We start from the raw sequence: 23,987 nt of genomic DNA, 5'->3' as shown, positions 1-23,987 counted from the left end.
AGGAGAATTTTATTAAATACAAGCAGAATAAATAGAGCCCAAGAGCCTAATAACAAGTTCATGAGAAGATAAACACGAGGATAGAAAATATGCTTTCCAAACTCATCAATAGAAAGAGTATGACGCACAATGGCCCCGTTTGATGTAGCTATTAAAATAGCTTATAGATTATAGCTTAACAAATTATAGATTATGACTTTAATCAGAAGTTGTTAATCTGTTTGGTGTAGCTGTTGGATTATAGATTTAAGTTGCTGAGTAGTGTTTGTTAAATAAGCTGTGAAATAGTTTTTTCAATTAATTTTTATTTTTTGTTTGTTTACATTTCTCATAAAAAAAAAATAATAATCTATAGTCCATTTGAGTCTTTTCTATTTTAAAAAAAATAAAAAATAAAAAAATCTAAGAGTATAACCATAAATTAGCATGTCCACAGCAGAAGCTGATAATCAGAAACAATGGGTGAGCAGCTTCTCAGAATCAGCTTTTTTGAGTTAAAATAAGCTGTTAGAATCAGAAGCTGTTTGAAATAAGTTTAACCAAACAGTCCAAAATAATTTTTTCAAAGTTAAAAGCCATAAGTTGGCTCTGAAAAGTTGAAACAAATACCCCCAATATCATAGGCTACTCCATTACAAGTAATATGAAGTTAAAAATCTCTTTTTGAAAAATCTGTTTTTGTATTTTTGGAAGCAAAAGTAATATGAAGTTAAAGAAAAAAAAAAAAACTTTTTTGAAAAAGTAGTTTTAAAATTTTCATAAAACAATTTAAAAGTGCTTTCAAAAAATTGGGGTATTTTTAGAAAATTTTATTTTTCCAAAATAATTTGTCCAACAAGTTTTTCTTGTCAATGTTTGTATTTTTTATATTGATAATTTAAAAAGATAAAAATTGGTATGCTTGGTATTGTTTTATTTTCAGTGTTTTCAAAAACAAATATAATGATAAGTTTGAAAATTCCCGAAATTTTCATATTGTTTTCATGGTCTTCTTCTTCTTTCTAAAGATAGTTTTCAAAAATTTTAAAAACTTAAAATATCTTCTTAAAAAAAAAAAAGTATTTGCATATAATTTTCTTGAAAATAATTTGCCAAACAAGTTTTTGTGTTATTTTTTATTTAACAATGCTGCATCTCCTAATTTATCATCTCTAAATGACCCCTAATAATATAGTATTGAGGTTAGACCTTACATAATGGAATATTTGACAAATCACAATTCAATATTTGTCAAACACATCATTAAAAGTGATTTTTAAGAATGATAAATCACGTGTCTCGAGTATTTTTCTTTTTCATTTTTGAGAAAAAAAAAAGACAAAAAAATGAAAGCCATAGCAAATGTGCACTGCTACAAGTAAAGACTGAAAATTTTGGACACAATAAGTTAAGAAAAATACTTAAAATATTTAATTTATCATCTCTAAAAATTATTATTAATGATGTGTTTGACAAATACTAAATTTTAATTTGTCAAACATTTCATCATTTAAAGTCTAACCTCAATACCACATCATTAAACTATGTTTAGTTTTGGCTTTTTGGCTAAAAAAGTACAAAAAATAAAATTATCTACATAAGTCAATAAGACAAAATATTATATCTAAATCATAATCATTACACATTTTCTCTAACAAAAGTCAAAAAAGCCAAAAATAAAAACCAAACGAGGCTAAAAAGGTCAGGTTAAAATAGCCAAAAAGCTAAGCTATTTTAACTCTTTCCAAATGAAGACTAAAAGTGGTTCAAGGGTAATAAATTAGTTGATACAACATTGTTAAAATGTTAATATGACATGAACTGTATATAAAATTAACAATTAAAATCATTTGTTGACACGAATTTGATTATAATATGACATGATAATAACATAAAAACATATCAAAAAGGTCCAAACAAATAATATGTATATTTTCAATTCTACCCAATGGCCAAACCCAATTAAATTTATCTCATAGGAAAGACTATGGTACACATATAAAAGAAAACGATATAATTTCATATTTTATGAGTCATAATTATAAAATATAAAAAAAATGTCATAATTAAAATTTTAAAATAATATCATAATTAAAGAAAAAAATTGATCATAACTAAAAAAAAATGGTATAACTAAACATATATATGAAATGAAGTGTGTATAATAGAATTCTCGTTATCTATCTCATAAGTGATTAATCCTAATTCCATTCATGATCACCTTTTGCCCGTTTCTCATCTATACTGATGAGGTATCGGTTCCCGGGTGGATGGGTCGGACCGGCCCAGGCTCTTCAGGCTCCGGCTCAAGAAGGAGACTCCGTCAGATGACCTGCATGCAAGTTCAGGGGGAACGGGGTAGTCCCCCAGTGAACCCTCCGGTGCAAGAATTAGTAGAGCAGAGTATGAAAAACTGTATATCGAGAGATCAAGAGAGAGATAACTTCCCCTTTTTCTTTCCTCTTATCCTTGCTTATATCCTTTTGTCATCATTTTTCCTGTCTCCTGTGACGTGCTTTTTTCCGCCGAAAGCCTGTGCCATAGCTCATCTTGTTTAGGGTGATGGAGGCTCTGTTCCGGCGGGGAGTGCTGTTGTAATAAATGCTGTGATGGGTCGCATTAATGGTGATGTGTTGTGATAATAACTCTGCAGATCTTTGTCTGCTGATGTGGCCCGTGTCCCACCTGCCGTGTGCCTAAATGCCGTTGGCCCTTCATGTCTAGGTGGCCTCCAGCTGTTCTGGGCCTTGTCAACCGGGTTGTGCCATTGGCCCCAAGCGATGGGTTCGGGGTGGTTTGCCGTGGGCCGTATGCCATGTGGGCCTATCCATGTCATATACCTTTCCATTTGGTGATCAATTTTCACTGATCATAATCAAACCATGATTATACTTTTTTTTATTAAAATAAAATAAAGAGAGAGCATATGATAGATATAAAAATTGACATATATATGGTTGTGTTCTCATCATGGTGGAAGATATGGAATAAATGGAAGCAAGCTTGGCAGTGGAAAAAAAAAGCTTGGCAGTGGAGTATCCAACAAAACAAGCGATATGGGTTGTTTGTTGCAATTTAAATAAGTTATTTGTAACTTATTTTAGTTTGAGAATTTATGTCAAATTATTGAAAGTCATTTTTTTTTTTAAAATTATTAGGTAAGAATAACTTAAATAAGTTAAAAAGAAAATTGATTATCTGGAAGTTGCGGATGGTGTAGTTTTGACTACTGGTTGTTTGTTGCAATTTAAATAAGTTATTTATAACTTATTTTAATTTGAAAATTTATGTCAAATTATTGAAAGACATTTCTATTTACAATTTATCAGGTAAAAATAACTTAAATAAGTTTTTAAAAAAAATTGATTATCTAAAAATTGTAGATGCATTGTTTTTTCATTTCTGCTTTTTAATTATAACAATGTTACATGTATTAAAACTCTTATTAAAAATTTCATGTGTCCAAAGATCATTGGCTGTCTATGAATCATTATTTAATTCATTTGCACTTTTAATATTAAAAAAAAAATAGTAAGAATGCTAAAAATTATAAAATATTTTTTTTTAATTACTAACTTTTAATTTACAACAAACTGATCTCAACTCACACAGGACAACTGAGCTTGGGTGGGTTTGTTACTTGCTTGGATGCCTAAAGTATCTTATGGGAGCTCTTAGTGTTCCACCAGACTTCATCGTCTGAGTAGTTTGATATAACATCTACCCATAACGAAAGCAACTTTGGCTAATTTGATATAACATCTACCCACAATGAAAGCAACTTTGGCCTTACTGAACTCGAAGAATGGAATAGGTCACACCTTCTTACTCCTTGGTTTGAGTGCAGGGATATGATCGGATAATTATGCTTCTTTGTATCCATATCTTTCACTTCCTGTGGTTCCACACAATTGTTCAAAATTCAACTTTTGAGACGAGAAAGAAATGTTTTGTGAATTCTCTAATTCTGACATAGATGGTCTGTCTTTGATCAAATCACAGCACAATACTAAACAAAATGGATCCATTAAGGGATACAACACCCCGTGCCTCTTATAAGAGAATTGTGTTCTTCTCCATTGCATATTTAAAATGAAGATGTTCCATTACATCATTCAATGGTGAGTGTAATAATCTTTTTTTAATTTAAAATAATTATAAACTTGCATTCATATTTTATAGCCATTAGATATGTAATTGAAATTCTCTATTACATATATGAAATGGAGAGGATCTTCTCTAAAACAAAAATTAAATAATATTTTTTTACTTTTAGAATTCAAGTCATAAATTTAATTAAAGATTTTTTGAAGTATTGCCCTAAACTCTAATCTTTTGAGGTCATAACAATAATAATAATTTAAAAGATTACATTCCTCTATTTATGTGTTCAATGTCACCTATCTGACTATATATCTATCCCCATGTTACCTATCTATCCATATCACTGCTACCACCAACCACAACTGATTGCCACCACCGACCGTTGCCAATCACCTACAGTGATTTTTTCAGAAACCGGAAATCAACGGTCCAATGGTGGTCCAGTGGCAGCGAGTAAAAATGAAAAAAATTATCTTTTAAAAAATAATTTGTCATTTTTACTAAACAATTTCATTAATTATATTTTCATAAATAAAACAAAAATAATTCTTGAATCTAACGCAATACATCCTAAAAGTTCTCAACAATTTATCTTTATTTATTTATTTATTTATTTTTCCTAGTATGGAAGAAATGGTGACGAGTGTAATAACCATGTAGATTTAGGAGTAAAATGGGTTGGATTAGAGTAAATAAATGGACCACATTAGAACAGAACCCATGTGGCGATGCAAAATAATTTAGAGCTCGTTTGGAGAATATTAAAATAGTCATTTTTTTTTTCAGTCACATTATTTTTTTTACACATCTTCTAAAAAAATTTAAAAATATATTTATTTAAATTATCATAAACAATCATATAATTTTTTTAATTTTTTAATCAACCGACGTTTAGAGTCCATCTCACTCACACATAGCTCCATTGAGTCCAGACAGAAGCACACGTGACCCATATTTTTACACAAAAGACATTATTATTGTTACCTTTCTGTATTATTTTCAATTATTATTTTTTTTTGGCAAATTACAAATACCTCCTTCGAGGTTTAGCTAAATTACAAATACCCTCCTGAGATTTCAAAAATTACATCCCACCCCTTGAGGTTTGTATTTTCATAACAATTTACCCCCTGAGATTTATATTTCATTACAAATTATCCCCTAATTTGTTATGTAAATATAACATTCAAGAAAAAATTTGTAATTTCGTAAACTACAAAGAAATATTTATAATTTAATCAAACCTCAAGAGGTATATATAATTTGTCTTTTTTTTTTCAACTTTACTTGCACCAAAGTCCTCTTACTCTCTCCCCACGCACTCACCCAGTCATCACATCAGGAGTGTTTGTCAATTTTAAATAAATTAAAAAAATTAATTATTTAAAATTAAAAAAAATACATTTTACTTTATGATTATTAGGGATGATTTGGCATCTCTTAAATAATTTATCTTTTTATCTTTTTTTTCATCACATCACTTCTTTATTTTTTTATATATATTTTCATAAAAAGACAAAAAATATACTTATTTAGATCATTCCAAATAATTCTTTATTTTTTAACTTTTAATTTGCACGCCACAGCCCGCACGGTTCAATGAATGTGCTATGGCCCAATCACTTTTTCAAACTACCAAAAGTACCCTCCACCGAAAGTCATATTTGAGCCTTGCGCCAAATCCCCCACCAAAAAGCTACTGCCCCCACCCCACGCTCATCACATTTTTTTTAATATATATATATATATTTTTATATAGTTTATAGAAAAAGGCTACAAAGAAATCCACACCTTGAAGCTAACTAAATTCTTGAGTAAATTACACGTCGTCCAAAACTAATATAGATCTTGTAAAGATACAAGAATAACAAATATATATGTACTCTTTATATATATATATATATATACACACGTTAGTGTAAAATAGATGATATCTTCTTCTTCTTTTTTAATCTATAAATGAATTATTAATTCAGTATTATATAAATTAAAATTTAAAAAGAATTCAATGTAATTATACTAAAATTGTGAGATTTGTTGGATTTTTTTTTTTTTTTTTTTTTCAAATACCAAAAGAGGTCAATAAAATTAATCTTAGATTCTCTATGAATTATAGGATTAACCATAATTTTGGGGTTGAGTTTTTTTATTTTGATATTGCGTTCAATTTTTTTAATTATTTTTTATTATCATTTGATGTAGCGTCTTATCTATACATCCATTAGTACATTGCATGGTAAATGCCATATCAAACGACAAATAAGTTCAATATAAATATTGATCATGTCTTGTTTGAAAACATACTATTTTAGTAATTTTTTACAAAAAAATGTGTAGAAAAATAGAAAGAATAATGTGACAACTTATAGTAACTTCCGACTAAAATATATAATTAACCAACGAAGCCTAAGTTCTATATAAATAATATTTTCTTCTAATTCTCGTGAAACTATCTGAGAAACATGATAACGTGACAAATATCAGATGAACTGTAAGAAGGAGAATCATGTTTGGTCGACATCAAGGTATACTTGCTCTATATCATCACTATTATTTCACATGCATGAAATATATATACATATACATATATTTATAAACATGACCATATAATTAATGATTCATATTCCCTTTTGTTGGAGGTAGATCCAATTATCTTAACAATCTAAGCCGTTCATATTGTAGAGAGCCTTGTATATATATTGTTCATAAAAGATTAGATTAATTCAATAATATTAATCACATGATTTTACTAAATTTGTAAAAGTATAACTTTGAAAATACATGTTTATTTTTGAAAGGACAAATTAAATAAAATCATGTGATTATGATGTTCATATCAATTAGATCGTTTTATAAATGATCTATACATAAAAACTTATAAGATGATTTATAGCAGGCCCTACAATCTGGATTGCAAGACAAGTAGTCTAAATTATCAAAATGACACTCATAGTAAGCATTATAATCTAGACTACGACACTTATAATATGAACGATTCAAATAATCAAAATGATGACCATAACAAGATCTACAACCCAAACTATGAAATCAGATAAAATAGTTTGACTACAATTATCATATCAATTTATTTTTTCATAAATAATTTATACATCAAATTATCGAATCAAAACTCATAATGTTGGCTAAAATGTTGGCTTATTTTTCCTACGAAGGAAAATATCATAAATGCGAGCGTGCCAGCAAGGATTGAAAAATCCTTACAGATTAAATTCAAGCCAATTATCAAGCGATTGTGTTGACGGTTCTTTTGCCTCAACGAAGAGGACTTCAAGATTGCCAAGTGTAAAGAAAAGAAAAATTAAAAGAAGAATGGGGAACGGAGAAAGATGATTGAGTGAACAATCAAAGTAATAATTACTTACTTCTACTCCTATGCTTCGAAATGGAAATGCTGAAAATAAATGCTTCGAAATATAAATCTATGTTAAACTACTCCTAAGATAAGGAAAATAACAAGAAATATTGAAATCAAGTGTCTTTGATTATGAATTCTGGATCCTTTACAATGTAGCCATTAATGGCTATTTATAGAGGAAAAAATACAGCAATAACTACTTAGTAACTACCCATTTCTTCCATCTTCATTCTTGTCTTGCCACGTGTCCTTCCACTCATCCACTTTGTCCTCCCACTCATCCACTTTGTCCTTCATATTCTCCATTATCTCTTTAACTTCTTTTAACTTCCAAATGAATAAGAGGATGCCACGTGTCCTGCAATTATATAAATAATAAATAATAATAAAAATTGCAGATTTATGGTGTTAACATTACCCCCCGCGGCCCTTAAAAATGATGTTTACTTGAATTTTTGAAGGGCCGAACCAAGCACATGACTAACCTAAGCAGCAAAGTGCTTCGAATGATGTAACAACACCAATAAAGTGCTTCGAATGAGTATGAAATTATGACTGGATGACTCGAATTATGACTAGTAACAAGCTTCGAAAGTGATATAAAGGACCAAAATCATTCTTCGAAGGTCGATGGAACCGACCAAAGACGAATTACATCCTCAAAAATACTCGACAAAGCTTCGAAGGTTTACAACCACCATTATTATTTCTTCGAAGCTGTTGCTGATACAAGATAGAGTGCTTCGAAGCTTACAAAATTATGGCAAAACGGCTTTCGAAGCAACTTATGGCAAAACGGCTTTCGAAGCTGTTTTTGGCCAACATTGTGGTTATTCAAAACTTATATGTTCTGATTCACACATAATTAATGAAAATATTAATTTTGTGCTTCGAACTAATTATTAATTCTTCGAAGATACCAAAACTGTTGTTCTTCGAGCCAACTTATCATGCCAAAAACAGGCATTATTCGACAACTAATTAATTGTCATTTTACATCTATTTGAAGAGATGTACACATTTCGAAAGTTTTCAAAGCTTTATACAGTTTCGAAGGTGAAGTAATCAACCTTCGAAACAACTCTTGATGTTTCGAATGTATCTTCAAAGCTTTATACAGCTTCGAAGGTGAAGTAATCAACCTTCGGAACAACTCTTGATGCTTCGAATGTATCTTCGATGCTTTGATTGTGTACATACAAACAATTGGCCATCAATTTAAAAAGATAAGCCATTCTCAACCATTTATTTAAATGCACAGGCTTTTTCTAGCCAAGTTCATGCATTTTAAATGGTCATCCCTTGTTCTTAGTGCTTCGAACTCATAAGAACAATTTGTTAATTTTATTAGCCACATCATCATAATTATATTTTGATGTGAACCACAAATCCAAAAAGGATTTTGAACACCAAAAGTCATGGTATAGTGTGACCATGAAAATTTATACTTTTTGACATTTTGAAAAATGTCAAAAATTTTGAATTCATGAACAGTGGCTTGTTCATTATCCTTGACCATGTTTGTTTTAAAAACATGACTTTCGCCGAATTGATTTTCATAATTCTTTGGCAAAGTAGGTTGTTTTTCCATGTTAGCCATTAATGGCTTATGAAAATCCCCCATAAGAATGTTATTTTCATGACTTGACTCTCTAAAAATTGATTTTTGGACCCCCCGAGCCATGTATGAAACATCATTCTTAGCCAAATTTGGCTCAAAAACATGCTCTTTCGTTATGTTAATTTCATAATTTGGCTCTTTAAAAACGGATTCTTGAACCCCCCGAGCCATTGATGAAATCAACTCTTTGCTTTTGCTATTTTTAACCAAGGAAAAATTCTGAAAAAATTCACCAATTCCGGCCATTAAGGCCTCAGTTAAAGACTTGGTAGTGAGAGTTGATAACTCATCATTCCATTGGCGAATTTCCATATCAAGTTGATGAATTTCTCCAATTAAATGGTGTCTTTTTTCTTCCACCAAATAATATTGTAAGGGATGAAAATTTATTGCATCAAGAAAATGGATCTCTTCTTGAAGATCCAAAATTTCTTGTTTACGCCAATAAATTTCATCTAGACTATTCGAAATGGACAAATCCAATTCATTTTCCATTTATTACACTTGACGTCCCACTGGGCGTGCCAAAAAATGTTGGCTAAAATGTTGGCTTATTTTTCCTACGAAGGAAAATATCATAAATGCGAGCGTGCCAGCAAGGATTGAAAAATCCTTACAGATTAAATTCAAGCCAATTATCAAGCGATTGTGTTGACGGTTCTTTTGCCTCAACGAAGAGGACTTCAAGATTGCCAAGTGTAAAGAAAAGAAAAATTAAAAGAAGAATGGGGAACGGAGAAAGATGATTGAGTGAACAATCAAAGTAATAATTACTTACCTCTACTCCTATGCTTCGAAATGGAAATGCTGAAAATAAATGCTTCGAAATATAAATCTATGTTAAACTACTCCTAAGATAAGGAAAATAACAAGAAATATTGAAATCAAGTGTCTTTGATTATGAATTCTGGATCCTTTACAATGTAGCCATTAATGGCTATTTATAGAAGAAAAAATACAGCAATAACTACTTAGTAACTACCCATTTCTTCCATCTTCATTCTTGTCTTGCCATGTGTCATTCCACTCATCCACTTTGTCCTCCCACTCATCCACTTTGTCCTTCATATTCTCCATTATCTTTATAACTTCCTTTAACTTCCAAATGAATAAGAGGATGCCACGTGTCCTGCAATTATATAAATAATAAATAATAATAAAAATTGCAGATTTATGGTGTTAACACATAATGACCCCCACAGTCTAAACTGGACAAAACAAACCTCTCTCCAACAGGAGAGAGAGAGAGAGAGAGAGGATCCTATAATATCAAAAGCGCCAGCTATGAATGTGAATAAACGCGTCATACAAGCAAGGCTGCACGAGTGTAATGAAACAGCGTCCTAGTAACCAGGATCAATGCTTTCTTAAACTAATATATAAACATAATAGGCTTTGTTTGCCTTTGTTTTTTGTTCAAAGGCGGTTTCAATTCTTAGACTCTTTTTGACATTCGTGAATTCAGCTCCACCCTACCATCTTGTCTCTATATATAAACAAGTATTACATATACATTTCAAAAAAAAAAACATATATTACTATTTTTTTATATTTTTTATTGTGTATACAAACTTAAAGGTTCTCACCCAATTTCAGGGTGGGACACCTCCTCAAAGCACAAGACCTTTGATTTGCGTTTTGTGTAAGCCATTATGTCCATCTGTTGTTGCTTGGTCTTGTCTCTCTCCTATGTATATAAAGCTAGAAACCCAAGTTCAAGTTTGTTTCCCAGTTTGTGTTTAGAGGCTCCAAAGGTCATCAGCAAAGTTTTCTCTGTATCTATCTATCTCAAACTGAATACTCCTCAGGTATATTGAGATTTATTTTTTAACACATCTAATCTTTGTAAAGGGTATGGATCTTCTGTTTCAAAATCTTTGTTCTTCTGTATTTAATGTATTCCTAACTGCATCATCAATTTTTGAGATTTTGAGCACATTTGGAATTCTCGAGGCATATAGTTGAAAGTGCATTGAGATGTTTTTGAATTTTTAGCTAGAATTCTCAAGGCACGATCGTACAGCTGAAAGTGTATTGAGACAGGGAATATGAATTTTTGGGACAGAGATCTTGACCTAGAAATAGTTGATTCTGTCATTAATGGGTATTGGGATGTTATTCTTAGAAATATGTTTATTTTTGTTTTTCAATTGATGTGGCAATCCAGGTAAAGGCATCAACTTTTGAAAGGAAACAACACATAAGGGCAAACACGACAACATAGGGGTGGGAAAAAAAAGGAGCTTTTGAATTGATTTGTTGCTTTGTTTGCTATAGTTTTAATGGAGTGGGGTTGGAAGAAGAATTCTTTTCGTTGGGTAGAGAATGTGGAAGAGAATGAAGATCTGAAAATAGTTTCAACCTTATCGTCGATTCCTCAACCACAAACACCAAGGGAACCCATGGAGTTCTTGTCAAGATCTTGGAGCCTCTCTGCTTCGGAGATTTCAAAAGCTCTGGCTCAAAAACAAAAACAGTTTCTTGTTGATAAGAATCCAATTGTAACCCCAGAGACATTTGTCCCACCAACATATGTAAGTTTTCATTAATCATTTTCTACACAATCTCCCTTGTATAGGGTTGTAAAAAAAATTGTTTAGGATTGGCACATTAGGTAAACAAGTCTAAAAACATTTTGACGCTCGTTAATTTTCTAAGCTCAGCTTGATAAGCTTGTTCTCATTACTAATAAAATTTTCAGTAGTCACAAAAGAAGAGAAAAAAAAAAGAAGAAAAGAAATAAGAAATGTCAAGCACAAAACATTTAAACTAGATAGTGATATTTGAAATCTCATGATTGGAAGGTCACTAGAATGCACACCTTTTCTTATTTGTCTGTGCTTTGTTGCAGCCATGCAAGGTCGTGAATTCTTTAAGTGCTCGGAGAACAGGGTCATTCGGTAGGTGGTTCAAGGATTCCAACAATAGCAACCTAAAGAAGAAAGACAAAGCGCGAGTAGAAAATGCACGGATCCACGCTGCCCTCTCTGTTGCTGGACTAGCTGCAGCGTTGGCTGCTGTGGCTGCAGCAGAAAACTCTAAATCTTCAAGCTCAAAAATGAGTTCGGCTTTGGCATCAGCTACAGAGCTCCTTGCATCACATTGCATCGAGATGGCTGAATCAGTTGGGGTTGAGCATGATCGTGTGACTTCGGTTGTCAGATCAGCGGTAGACATTCAAAGCCCAAGCGATATAGTGACTCTCACAGCTGCAGCTGCAACAGGTATTCCATCAGTAGTTTTGCATCTTCTTCTTGTTTCTAAAACTTCATAAAGCAGTTCTATTTCACCCAGCCACGAGTAATGAAGTACTGAAAATTTTGAACATTTATTTCTACAACTTCATAAAGCAGTTCTTTTACAATCTATTTTGAAGAAAGGACCACATGATTTTCCAACACTGAAGAATTTATGCAGATTTGAGTCAATCACTATCCTTCAGTAGTTGATACGAAGTTGTATTATACATTCTTTCGAACATTCATTTTTGACTAATGTCAATTTTTTCACCTCCTAAATAAGCTTTGCGAGGTGAAGCAGCTCTGAAAGCGAGGGTTCCAAAAGAAGCAAAGAAGAACGCCACTATAATTCCATATGATAAGGGTATGGCAGAAGCTCCAAGGGTTCCTTCTTTTCATAGCGAAATGGAACAAGAAAATCCTGCTCCTGCTCATATAGGTGACTTATTGCAACATGCACAAAAAGGTAAAATTCGCTACTCATAGCTTAATCAGGTTATCTAATTCGTTCAGTAATGATATTCCTGTCTCTAAGAGATCACACGTCATTGCAAAGAGGCATCAAATTCAAAATGAAATACCAAAAAATTGTTGTTAAAGTTTTGCCCTGAGATACTGGAACTTAACATACAGATGATCGCAATTTTGAAATATCAAATGTTTTGAAAGGACTAAATGCCGAAAATCTGATTTTGATACTTCAAAATTTATGGGGTTTACCTGATATTGGTAATTCTAACAGAAATATGGATTTTATAGTTTCATCATTTTTAATCTATTAACTCGTTTGTTACATACTCTCTCCGACAGCGCTAGCAATTTTAGGATATGACAATTTTTACTGCTAAATCTAATTTCATTTGCCATTGGAATTTCTCAGGAGTCCTGCGATGGAAGCGTGTGTCTGTCTATGTCAACAAAAAATCTCAGGTAAATGAAATAGCCAAATGAATATGGACATGGAGTGTCACAATTTAGATTGTCTTGTGACAAATTGATGTGTTGTTTTCTCATATGAGTTCACTGACAGGTCATAATTAAGATCAAAAGCAAACACGTAGGAGGAGCCTTTTCCAAGAAGAGCAAATGTAAGCATCAGCCTAAATTTTAAGAGATTGTGAAATGTATATTTGCTTTAAATATTCCAAAATTTCCTCTATTGCAATTTATGTCCTATTTAACGAAATAGATCTAGTGCATATAGTGTTTCTATCTGACATTATTGATGGGTAATACTAGGTGTTGTCTATGGAGTCTGCGATGAGAGTCATGGGACTTCCCCATGGCCATTCAAAAAAGAAAGAGAGAATGTGGAAGCCTATTTTGGGGTCAAAACGGCACAGGGCCTTCTAGAGTTCAAGTGCAATAACAAGATCCATAAGCAGAAGTGGCTAGATGAGATACAAAATCTTCTTCACCAATCCACTTGCGTTGAAGATGCTGACAGCTCCAAGTTTTTAAATATTACAAAGAGTCTTTGATTAGTTTGTAAATATTAATGGTTTATTAGTCAGGGTGCGTCTGATAGTTCAAGAATAGATGAAATGTAACATTACTGAAATAGAAATATTACCACGGCTATACTGCGTTTTCCAAGTACCATTCTCCAGTTACATAAGTGAAAACATCTTTTTACACTCCTAAGAAAGTCCATTCTTTCGAGTTTACCTTCTCAGCCATAAAATTCTACTACAAACACTTCTAAGAATGAAGATCTGGAAAATTGAATGTTTTAAAATGTTTTGGCGATAGAAAAGCATGCTTTTCCATAGATTAAATGGAATTTCCATACAAACAGATCTCTCTATTTCCCTATAGTTTCTCTTCTTTTTTTTCCAACATGTTCTTTCCTGTAGTTTGCTCTTGTTTTGGTTTTTTTTTTTTTTTTTTTTTCTACTTTTGGGCTTCTGTGTGGGGGATGTGGGGTGTTTTTTATTTCAATACCACGGTGGGATGCCAAAACCGTAATCAATATAAAACTACCTTCACCAACTGCAAATATACACTATTTTTTCAAGAACAATTTACTGTTGAAAAACAAATGGAGCCATGAAAACGTCATGATTTCTTCACAAGTGATTTAATACCAAGCGAAGCTAAGAGGTAAACTAAACTAGGCATAGACCTATCCAAAGTTTGAAGAAATGAACCTCAACTTGACGGCATCGTATCCCAATGGCTTGGGAATGCTAACTAAAACTCCCCTAAACCGATTGACTGAGACTTGTTAGTATAGCAGCAGCTAACCTTGTCAAAGTTATTTCAAACTCCATTATATGAACAAAGTTTTCTCTCTACACCTCCGCCAAGAAACTTCTAGAAGAATCAAAGCAAGAAAATGGAACAATTCATGGTCATCTCAATATTTTCTTTAAAATCACTTCAGGACTAGTAAGGTCAAAGTCGGCTTCATAAATTTCATAATGGTAATATGTGCAATTGAAATTTGGTAATAGGTCCACATGGGAAAATTTATATTGAACAATTTGAAAGAATAATGAAATGTACATACAGATTGTGGCTTTCAAATGCCTTTTCTCCTCTACTGTCTCTCAGAAGACTACAGTCTTGTTTTCCTCATAAGGCAGAACCCGCAATTCACAATAAGATTTTATTGCCATTGCAAGGCACTGTTTCTCAAGGTTCTCTGATTTCTGTATGAAGCTCTGCAAATTATCTCTGTGTGAAACTCTCTCAACCTGGATAATGGGAATATAAAAAAAAAATTAAAAAACAAAAATTTTACTTTTTTCAGAAAACATAATAACCCGATGGTTTTAGACTCCCTATGCATTAGATACAGATCACCAAGATTTTGTGATCAGCTGCCAAGCTTATTCCATTGTTTTGATTTTATCATGCATGTTTTCAATGATAAAATTAACCAAGAAATAGTGAAATTCATGTGTATGTGTACACATGCACATGCACATGCATGCAGTTGAAAAACTCAGCCCACACTTCTCCTTAAAACCTAGGTATTAAGGAAAGGAAAACTAGAGTCTTATAACCAGTACAGATGGAGCAACTTCAGATGATGTGGGACGCATTCTGACACACCCTCCTGGACCAGCTCTTCTAGGACAGTTCAGTCCCTGTTTTTTCACTTTCTAGAGTGTAGGCTGAGTTTTTCAATTTGGTATCAGAGCTTGATTGGGCCTGTGATTGGTGTGCCGTTTGTCTAGCTATTGTATGTTGTGGTCCAGGAGGGTGTGTTGGAATGTGTCCCACATTGCCTGAAGTTGCTCCATCTGTACTGGTTATAAGGCTCTAGTCTCCAAGTATTAAGGAGAGGGAAACTAGAGCCTTCTAACCAGTACAGATGGGACAACTTCAGGCAATATGAGACACATTCCAACACATGCATGTGTGTGTGTGTGTTTGTGTGTGTGTGTGTGTGTGAGAGAGAGAGAGAGAGAGAATAAGCTGAAACAAGTGTCCGGCATGCAAGCATGCATAATGTGATCAAGGACAAATCGCAGTAAAGTGTTGGAATAATTAAATATGACTTTAACCCATCTTAAGTTCAGATTGAAATAGCAATTTTAAAAACCAGCAGTTTTATAGAGAATTTTCAAGGCAGCATCCTTTCCCCTTTTTAATGTGTATTGCACAGATCTTTAGAAGTTGCATATCCAACATTTTTGTCAAATTTCAAAAAGGAAGTTACTAGAGCAAGAACAAATTAACTTAGACAGGATCCTCCAGTCTAGATTATAATTCTTTAACAATATTTTGAACTAGGGGGTTTACAGTGCATTATGACAGTTACAAAACAGCTCATAAACCACAATTTTTTTCACCAGCAAATTCTTTTCACCGGACCAACTTAATATATAGGATATGGGATTTTAAATGGCTACCTTTGGTGCTAGAACCGGATGCATGTCGTGACTACAGAGAAAAATACTGTTAAGAGTAAGATAAGTGGGGGTATTGAAATTCGGGCTTAAATTTTATGGGACAGACAGCAGAAAATTCTGAGCCAGGCTTGTGTTTTTGAAAAGTGAAACTGTCCCACCCAGGAAGATCTTACTAGTTGGAAAGACAAGTAATATATGGTCAAAAGACCAGCGAAAAAATGAAGCATGTCAGATAAGTATTCCAATATAAAATAAGCCTTTCTTTTTCCTTCTTATATATATATATATATAACAATAGAAGCCTTCTGTAAACAATTTTGGGCCATCCAAAGCCATTCCTACCTAGTTCCACAAGCTTCTTAGTATGTAACAGATGCCACTCATCCATATTCTTACCCTACCTTGACTATCTCTTATAGAAGGACCCAAGCCAAGTTTTTTTCAGCTTCACATGTTAGTCAATGGGGATTATAAAATAAAAGTTTAAACAGCAGGAAATAAGAGAATTGTTTCCATTGAATACTCTCTCACCCCAACTTGAGATCCTGTTAGCATTCCAAATTCAGATATTTTAGCCTAACAAAATGATTAAATATTTAATGGAAGTGAATTAATTGCAGTAGTCAATAGTAGAATAATCACCATTTGTTCAATAATAGGCCCTGCATCAAGTTCTTCAGTTACAAAGTGACTTGTTGCACCAATTAATTTCACACCAGCATCAAAGGCCTGAGAATATGAGATACCAAATTAAACATATATGAATAAGAATAGGGACACTGAATAATCCATCAAAGAGGAGCAAAATGCAACCTGTTTAGAAGGATTCCCACCCTTGAATGATGGCAAAAGGCCATGATGGATGTTAATTATATCCTTTCCATAACTACTCAAAAAATTTCCTGATAATACCTGCATAAATGACTATTGTTGTTTTCAATCCCAAATAATGGGTGATTTAATCATATCATTGAATTTGTGAGTTATATAAAAATTGGCAAAGCATGGAGAAAAACAGACAATAGCAGGCAATGAATGTTCTCAAATTAATTACCATTGATGAATAGGCTGAAAGAAAAACAGGGAGAATCCCATTTTCTACTGTCACAATACTGAAATTTAACAACCAAAAGGCATATATACACACAATTCACCTTTTAGGAAACGATATAAATGAGGAAACGATATAAATAAGAAAACAACATTAAATCAGTAATTGACACAATCACAGATTATATACATAATATTAAAAATAAAAAAATTCTATGTTCTTTAATTTCTATATTCAACACTCTCCCTCAAGCTGGAATGAAGATATTCAACAATCGCAGCTTGCTAATGGATGACTAGAAGAAGCCAGAAAAAACTCAACGACTAGTCCAAATAAATACTACCGAACAAATCTGGTTGTCCACTAAATAAAAAAATGTCAAAAAGTGCTTAATACATCAACACCACAACCTAGAAAGAAAAAAAAAAAAAAAGACTGAACTGCCCTAGAAGAGCTACCGAAGCAGAGATTGAACTACCCTAGAAGACCTGCCGAAGCATCTATGGCCAGGAAACACCCTAGTCAACAGCCAACAAGACCCTGGTAACAGCCAACAAGACCCTAGTCAGCATCAGAGGCCGAAACTAATGCCGAGAGATAGTTTATGGTCGTGCCAGACCATTGTAGAAACTGGTCGGAACTAATGTCGGAACAGTTTAAGGTCATGCTGCACCATTGTAGGAACTGACCGGAATCAATGTCGAGACAATTTATGGGGTCATGCCGAACCGTTGTAAGAATTAACTGGAATCAATGTCGAGACAGTTTAAAGGGTCATGTCGGACTGTTGTAGAGATTAATCGGAATCAACGTCGGGACAATTTAAAGGGGTCATGCCAGACCGATGTAGAGAACTGGATGTTGAACCAGCAAGCGTGGCACACCCATAACTTATGACGTGGTGCTGAACGATAATGACAACAGATGATTGAGTGCGCTAGGGACGGCTTTGGTGGTGCGCTAGAGGGGGCAACTTTAGTTGTGCGCCAGAGGGGGCGGCTTAGGTGGTGCACCAAGGAGGCGACTTGGGTTGTGCGCCGGAGGGGGCAGCTTAGGTGGTTCATATAATATATCACCATACTCACCATGATATAGATGTAATACCCACTATCAAACTCAAATAGGTTTGAAAATAGAAACCTATTTGAGGTTGAGAGAGAGAGAGAGAGAGAGTGGAACAAAAACATACAAAAAAATGGATTGCGAGTAAAAAAAAAAATATGATAGAGATATTTGGGATAAGAATAAACTAGTGTACAGAGGAAGAGATCACGAAGTGATACTGAAAGAAAATATGGCAGTGACATGGGTTGAGGTTTGGCAAGTGGCCCGCTGGTGAAGCAAAATTACTAGGTACTTAACCTAGCTCTGATACCAAAAAGAATGAAAATATTTATTTGGTTTCCCCACGAATGAGGTAGAGGCCATGTATATATAATAGATTCATGATACAATTTAGGAATCGATATAAATAAGAAAACAATATAAATAAGAAAATAATACTAAATCAATAATTGACACAATCATAAATTATATACATAATACTAAAAATAAAAAGATTTTATGTATTCTAATTTCTATATTCAACAAGAACTTCTTATCATTAGGATTAGATTTACCTGCATATATCTAGCAAGTACTAAAAAATCAGTATCTTGAATCAAATCCAAGATCTCTGCCTCTCTCTTACTCCCATTACTTTTGTGCAAATAATGATACGGGATTCCATGCCTTTCAAGAAATCGAATCACATGGGTGTTTGGTCCTCTATCATGATTACTGTGAAGGAGATGCATTCAAAAATATCAGGCAACATATTTGAATCCAAAAAACCTGGTGAAAATGGGTAGCATTCTTCTATATTCACCTTATTATGCAAGTTATATCCACTGGAAGTCTTCCATCCTGCCATCCATGCAGCAAATCAACCAGACAATGGTCCTGTGCCAACATAATGACAGCTTCAGTAAGAGAAAGTGTACAGGCTGATGCTTAGAATATGCTTCGACAAACACATTAGACTGCCCCATGGCACAAATTAGTCTGGTCCTGTATTCATTTTATGGCTCAGGGTGAGGGAACGACCAAGTACTCAAGATTAGTTGATGAAATATGGTAAAATCAACTCTGTAAGCTGTGTTTTTTCCAGGTTGATTATTGAAGATCATGAACATTTGTTCTTTGAGTGCTCTTTCATAGGGTGTGCTTGGAATCATTTGTGCAGGAAGTGTAACATACAGTGGCCTCATCTCAAACGGGGAGACTTGGCTGCATGGGCTTCAGTGCATCTTAAAGAAAAAGCTATGAACAAGATACCATCCAGATGCATGCCTGCTTCTTCTGTTTACATCCTTCTGAGGGAGAGAAATGCTAGATTTTTTCACAATTATAGGGACTCTAAGTAGATTATTGAAGAAATCTTAATGAATGTTAGGTCTCAGTTGTGCTTATTTATAAGTGTTAGAAACAACCACTCTAGCATGTGGCTGCAGCGAGAATGGAGGTTGCCATTCAATCTTTTCAATCAATGCCAAAGACTTTGTTTGCAGTGTTCTTGAGGTTCATAACGATGTGGGTTGAATGATTTGGTTGCCGGTGATGGACTAATTGATTGTGGGGCTTTGTGGTTTGGCTGCTTGGGTATTTTGTTTTGCCCCCATGTGATATGCCTTTGGATAATGGGTATTGGTTGCTGTAAATTACAAGATCCTGTCCTCATTATCTTCTTGTATTTTTTGTTTATTCTTTGGCCTTGGCTGGCCCCATCTTTGAGGTTTTCATCCTCATTGTAATGCCGGGGGTATGCCCCATGAATGATACAAATATTTCCGATATTTTTCTACAATATTTGCTTACTTTCCCCCCAAAAAAAATAAATTACAAGCTTAAGACCATACACCTAATGCAGAACAAAGTAGCCATCAAAGATTAAAACAACACCTGCTTTGAAGCAAGAACTGCAATCTTGTATTTGGGATCAACAGTGGGCACACGAACAACAGATTTCATCGCATTGAACATTTTTGACAGCTTCAGGAAGTCCTCTTCCATTTTCACCCTTGGCCATTTAGCAGGATCAAAGACAAAATCACTGTCAAGTTGCAGCAGAATTTAGCATTGTTAGATTTTGTTGTACAACACTATCAGATTTTTGTCACATCAAACTAATCACAACAGACTGTGGCAGAGCCAGGAATTTAATATAGTGGGGCACCTATTAATTATAATCTCAAAATTTTTTCTTCTCCAATTAATAACAATAACATAATAATAATTTTTTGAGCTAATATTAAACATAAAAAATTAATATTCATTACAAAAAGTTTTTAATCTTAAACTTTTACAATTGTCCCGACGAGTTTTCATTTTTTGAAAGCTTTCCATGATAGTATCATTGTCAATGCCATCAAAAATATCTCTCTCAATGTAGACAGCCAAGCTATCATTCATCCATTCATCACCCATTTAGAGACACTTACCAAATTAAACACAGAGATACTTAACACATACTGTGAATAAATAACAAAAAATAAAGAATTTCATACACTTTTAGGGTTTTAGAGGTCTTGCCACTTGCCGTTGAAAGCCTTGCCCAACAAATTTTTTTTATAGATTGCCTAGCAAATTTTTTAGATTGTTTCTGTGGTTAGGGTTATGTGTATTCACCCAAAAAAAAAGTTATGTGTGTCAGTGTTTGGTTGGCATTCAAAAAAAAAACAAAAAAACAAAAAAAACAACATAGGTGAGGTAGTGTGTTTGGTTGGAATTAGGAGTGTTGTGAGTCTATGCCTGTGTAAGGCTACATGATTGTGTGTCAATTAAGAACAAAAATAAAAAATAAAAAATTGAAAAGTCAGGGGGGACACGTGACCCCCTTTGTCCCTATGTCTTATTGGAATGTGTCCCACATCGTCTAGAGTTGCCTCATTTGTGCTGGTTATAAGGCTCTAATTTCCCTCTCCTTAATACCTAAGTTATAAGGAGAAGTGTAGGCTGGGCTTTTCAAGTTGGTATCAGAGCTTGGTTGGGCTTATGATTGGTGTGCCGTTTGTCCGACTTCTGTATGTTGTGGTCCAGGAGAGTGTGTTGGAATATGTCCCACATTGCCTGGAGTTGACCCATCTGTGCTAGTTATAAGACTCTAGTTTCCCTCTCCTTAACACCTGGATTTTAAGGAGAAGTATGGGATGGGCTTTTGAACTTAGTTATAAGGCTCTAGTTTCCCTCTCCTTAATACCTGGGATTTAAGGAGAAGTGTGTGTTAGGCTTTTCAACTTGGTATCAGAGCTTGGTTGGGCCTGTGATTGGTGTGCTGTTTGTCCGGCTATTGTATGTTGTGGTCCAGGAGGGTGTGTTGGAATGTGTCCCACATCGTCTATAGTTGTCCCATTTGTGCTAGTTATAAGGTTCTAGTTTCCCTCTGCTTAATACTTAGATTTTAAGGAGAAGTGTGGGTTAGGCTTTTCAACTTGTCCCTCTGCCCCAGACAACAAACTAAAGTGCAATGTCAAATCAGCTGTAGAACGAGAAAATTCTTGTTACCCATCTCCAAGTCAATACCACTTTATGTCCTTGGCTTATTGCAGGGTTCAACATCAGATAATACCTCTTACCCATCTACACATCTTTGAACTAATTGTTTCTCACTTAAGCAAGAAGCATTTGTCTTATTTATCTAATGAAGATTTTGACACTACTCTTGTGTTTGTGTGAGGGAGAACATAGTGTTTGAATAAAGAAGCTATCTAATTGATTAAATGCTCCTCAAGTTTAATCTTTTAAACAAATATACCATAATTAAGACTTAAATTTCCTACTTATTTTTCTTTAAAAACCTAGAATTAGATGCCAAAATGCTTTTGCTAGAAACCATAGTTTTTGAAAGACCATAATGTTGCATTTCTAGTCATGGATTTGGATTTGATTATAGAAAAAGAATAGCCATAAATCTATAGTGGAAAAGTTACATTTTTGTTAGTTAACATTGGATCTTCTATAATTTCTCCTTAAACTTCAATAACAAATGATTAGCCTTTTGCCACCAACCGCAATCATTTTAAACTACACTTTCCCTTTAAACTCGTTATAAATAATGATTCACATAAACAAATAAGAAACAAAGACTATTAAGCTAAGCATCTACTTCTCAATTTTGAAATATGTTCCTTTCCTCTTATTTTTTTGGCGGTCATTTTTCCATCAAAAGATAGAGTCTGGATTTGCTAAGGTTGAAGATCTCAAGTTCATGGTGAAGTTGACCCATTATACGACTAATTTGGACTCACTTCCGTGATCTAAACCATTCATCTCATACAATCAGCTGATAAAATCATCCATGCAAAAAATCAAATGGATCTAACACTGATTGTCATGCGATAAGATCACTTTTATCTATATGACATACATGATTTTAAAATTAGACCGTTCATTTGTTATACTATATATATATGTGTGTGTGTATGTGTGTGTGTGTGTGATTTGATTGTGATTATTTGTCTGATCAAGTCAAATTTTTTCATGCATGTTCTTATCAGCTTGTCATATGAGATGAACAATTCAGATCACTAAATTTGGTACAGATTGGTCTCACAATGCACCAACTTCACCTATAAAGTTGAGATTTTCAACTTTAGCAAATTTGAACTCCAAAATATAGTAGGACATTCACTACAGAAATCAAATAACAAACATTTGAAAATCTAATTCTCTGTTTGTAGTTAAAAAACTGAATTAGAATCAAAATGACATAAAAAACCACAAAATTCGAAAAATATAATTAATCAAGAAATGAGATGAAGACCTTCTGGAATAGAAGACTTGTTTTTTTTGAGGCACAAAGATGTCCGCACCCAATATGTTTCCACCTCTTGAAGCTATACATTCCGATAACTTTGCCACAATGCCCAGCGTATCCTGATTCAAAAAAGAAAAAAATAAATAAATAAATAGAATACAATTGGCATGTCAAGAGCACAAAACAACGAACCCAAAATTCGATCCAAATTTAAATACAGAACCCAAAAATGCAGGAAAGTAGAAAAAAACAAGCCATTCAGAAATTGGACTGAAAGTTGAAGCAGAAAGTAAATCATTATAAATATTATATATGCGCAGAGAGAGAGAGAGAGAGAGAGAGAGGGGTATACTGGGCAATGGAAAACGTGAATCCCATGGATGAGAGCGGGGGAGGAAGAGGAGTCGAGGGAGTCGCCAGCGAATTTGAGTGATTTGAGGGACCTTCGTGTAAATCCAACAACTTGAGGTAAGCTTGTGTTCACTCTTCGCAGGAGGCTCATGTCCTCTCTCTCTCTAGTTTCTCTCTCTACAGGAGTGCCTACTGCCCAGCTTGCTCACCAACCACACTTGGGTACTCCTTTTTATGGATTACGTTTTTCTTCCATTGGGGAGCCATGGGCCTTCCATCTGGACAACAATGCTACGTATACCCACCACCACCCAAAAAAAAAAAAAAAAATCTCACACAATCCCATGCACTTGTGATTTGTTTAGAAAATAAAAGAAAAAAAAATATATATATATATAATTGTCATCATTTTGATGATCATAAAAATCTCCAACTTCAAGGTATTGAGTATTTTTTGTTTGGAAAATGAGTGAGACCCATTTTTAGAAGATCCCTATAATTTTTATAGTGATTCACTTCATTTATAACGTGTAAAGCTCACTCATATATGTTGTGAAGGTTCTTTAACAAAAGGCCTCTATTATTGCTTTTTTTATTTTTTTGATTATA

The 23,987-nt window shown here is 33.6% G+C and overlaps 2 protein-coding genes across 6 annotated transcripts; one reads left to right on the top strand and one right to left on the bottom strand.

Moving 5' to 3' along the window:
* Nucleotides 1-10,290: 10,290 nt before the first annotated feature.
* LOC114313724 (auxin canalization protein (DUF828)) lies at nucleotides 10,291-13,915 on the top strand. 2 transcript variants are annotated; one of them, XM_028260128.2, is made up of 7 exons: nucleotides 10,291-10,888; nucleotides 11,248-11,614; nucleotides 11,932-12,304; nucleotides 12,603-12,785; nucleotides 13,200-13,249; nucleotides 13,350-13,407; nucleotides 13,559-13,915. In XM_028260128.2, exons 2-7 carry the CDS (start codon nucleotides 11,363-11,365, stop codon nucleotides 13,798-13,800), a joined length of 1,158 nt encoding a protein of 385 aa, XP_028115929.1. In that variant the 5' UTR covers nucleotides 10,291-10,888; nucleotides 11,248-11,362; the 3' UTR covers nucleotides 13,801-13,915. The 2 variants fall into 2 exon arrangements, with proteins under 2 accessions (XP_028115929.1, XP_028115930.1); XM_028260129.2 differs by having other exon boundaries at nucleotides 10,317-10,888; nucleotides 11,358-11,614.
* LOC114313725 (Formyl transferase) lies at nucleotides 11,730-23,912 on the bottom strand. 4 transcript variants are annotated; one of them, XM_028260130.2, is made up of 9 exons: nucleotides 23,380-23,912; nucleotides 23,034-23,146; nucleotides 20,174-20,324; nucleotides 19,101-19,174; nucleotides 18,853-19,012; nucleotides 16,996-17,106; nucleotides 16,825-16,911; nucleotides 14,832-15,018; nucleotides 11,730-12,295 (listed from the first exon to the last, which is right to left on the bottom strand). In XM_028260130.2, exons 1-8 carry the CDS (start codon nucleotides 23,527-23,529, stop codon nucleotides 14,872-14,874), a joined length of 993 nt encoding a protein of 330 aa, XP_028115931.1. In that variant the 5' UTR covers nucleotides 23,530-23,912; the 3' UTR covers nucleotides 11,730-12,295; nucleotides 14,832-14,871. The 4 variants fall into 4 exon arrangements, 3 of the variants coding, with proteins under 3 accessions (XP_028115931.1, XP_028115932.1, XP_082758435.1); XM_028260131.2 differs by having other exon boundaries at nucleotides 16,996-17,094; XR_014348895.1 differs by lacking the exon at nucleotides 11,730-12,295 and adding an exon at nucleotides 16,584-16,727 and having other exon boundaries at nucleotides 14,736-15,018; nucleotides 16,996-17,094.
* Nucleotides 23,913-23,987: the final 75 nt, after the last annotated feature.

The sequence above is a fragment of the Camellia sinensis genome, chromosome 13 (assembly GCF_055761805.1).
Source record: "Camellia sinensis isolate YWXY chromosome 13, ASM5576180v1, whole genome shotgun sequence".
NCBI classification, from domain to species: domain Eukaryota; kingdom Viridiplantae; phylum Streptophyta; class Magnoliopsida; order Ericales; family Theaceae; genus Camellia; species Camellia sinensis.
Note: the sequence above shows the minus strand (reverse complement) of the source record. Positions and strands in the feature narration are given on the sequence as shown.

Coding starts and splice junctions, on each gene's coding strand:
- LOC114313724 (XM_028260128.2), top strand. CDS start 11,363: ATGGAGTGGGGTTGGAAGAAGAATTCTTTTCGTTGGGTAGAGAATGTG. Junction 12,786..13,199: donor ATTGCAACATGCACAAAAAG/GTAAAATTCGCT, acceptor GGAATTTCTCAG/GAGTCCTGCGATGGAAGCGT. Junction 13,408..13,558: donor CTTTTCCAAGAAGAGCAAAT/GTAAGCATCAGC, acceptor GGGTAATACTAG/GTGTTGTCTATGGAGTCTGC.
- LOC114313725 (XM_028260130.2), bottom strand. CDS start 23,529: ATGAGCCTCCTGCGAAGAGTGAACACAAGCTTACCTCAAGTTGTTGGA. Junction 19,175..20,173: donor CAGTTCTTGCTTCAAAGCAG/GTGTTGTTTTAA, acceptor ATGTTGGCACAG/GACCATTGTCTGGTTGATTT. Junction 16,912..16,995: donor GTGGGAATCCTTCTAAACAG/GTTGCATTTTGC, acceptor TCATATTCTCAG/GCCTTTGATGCTGGTGTGAA.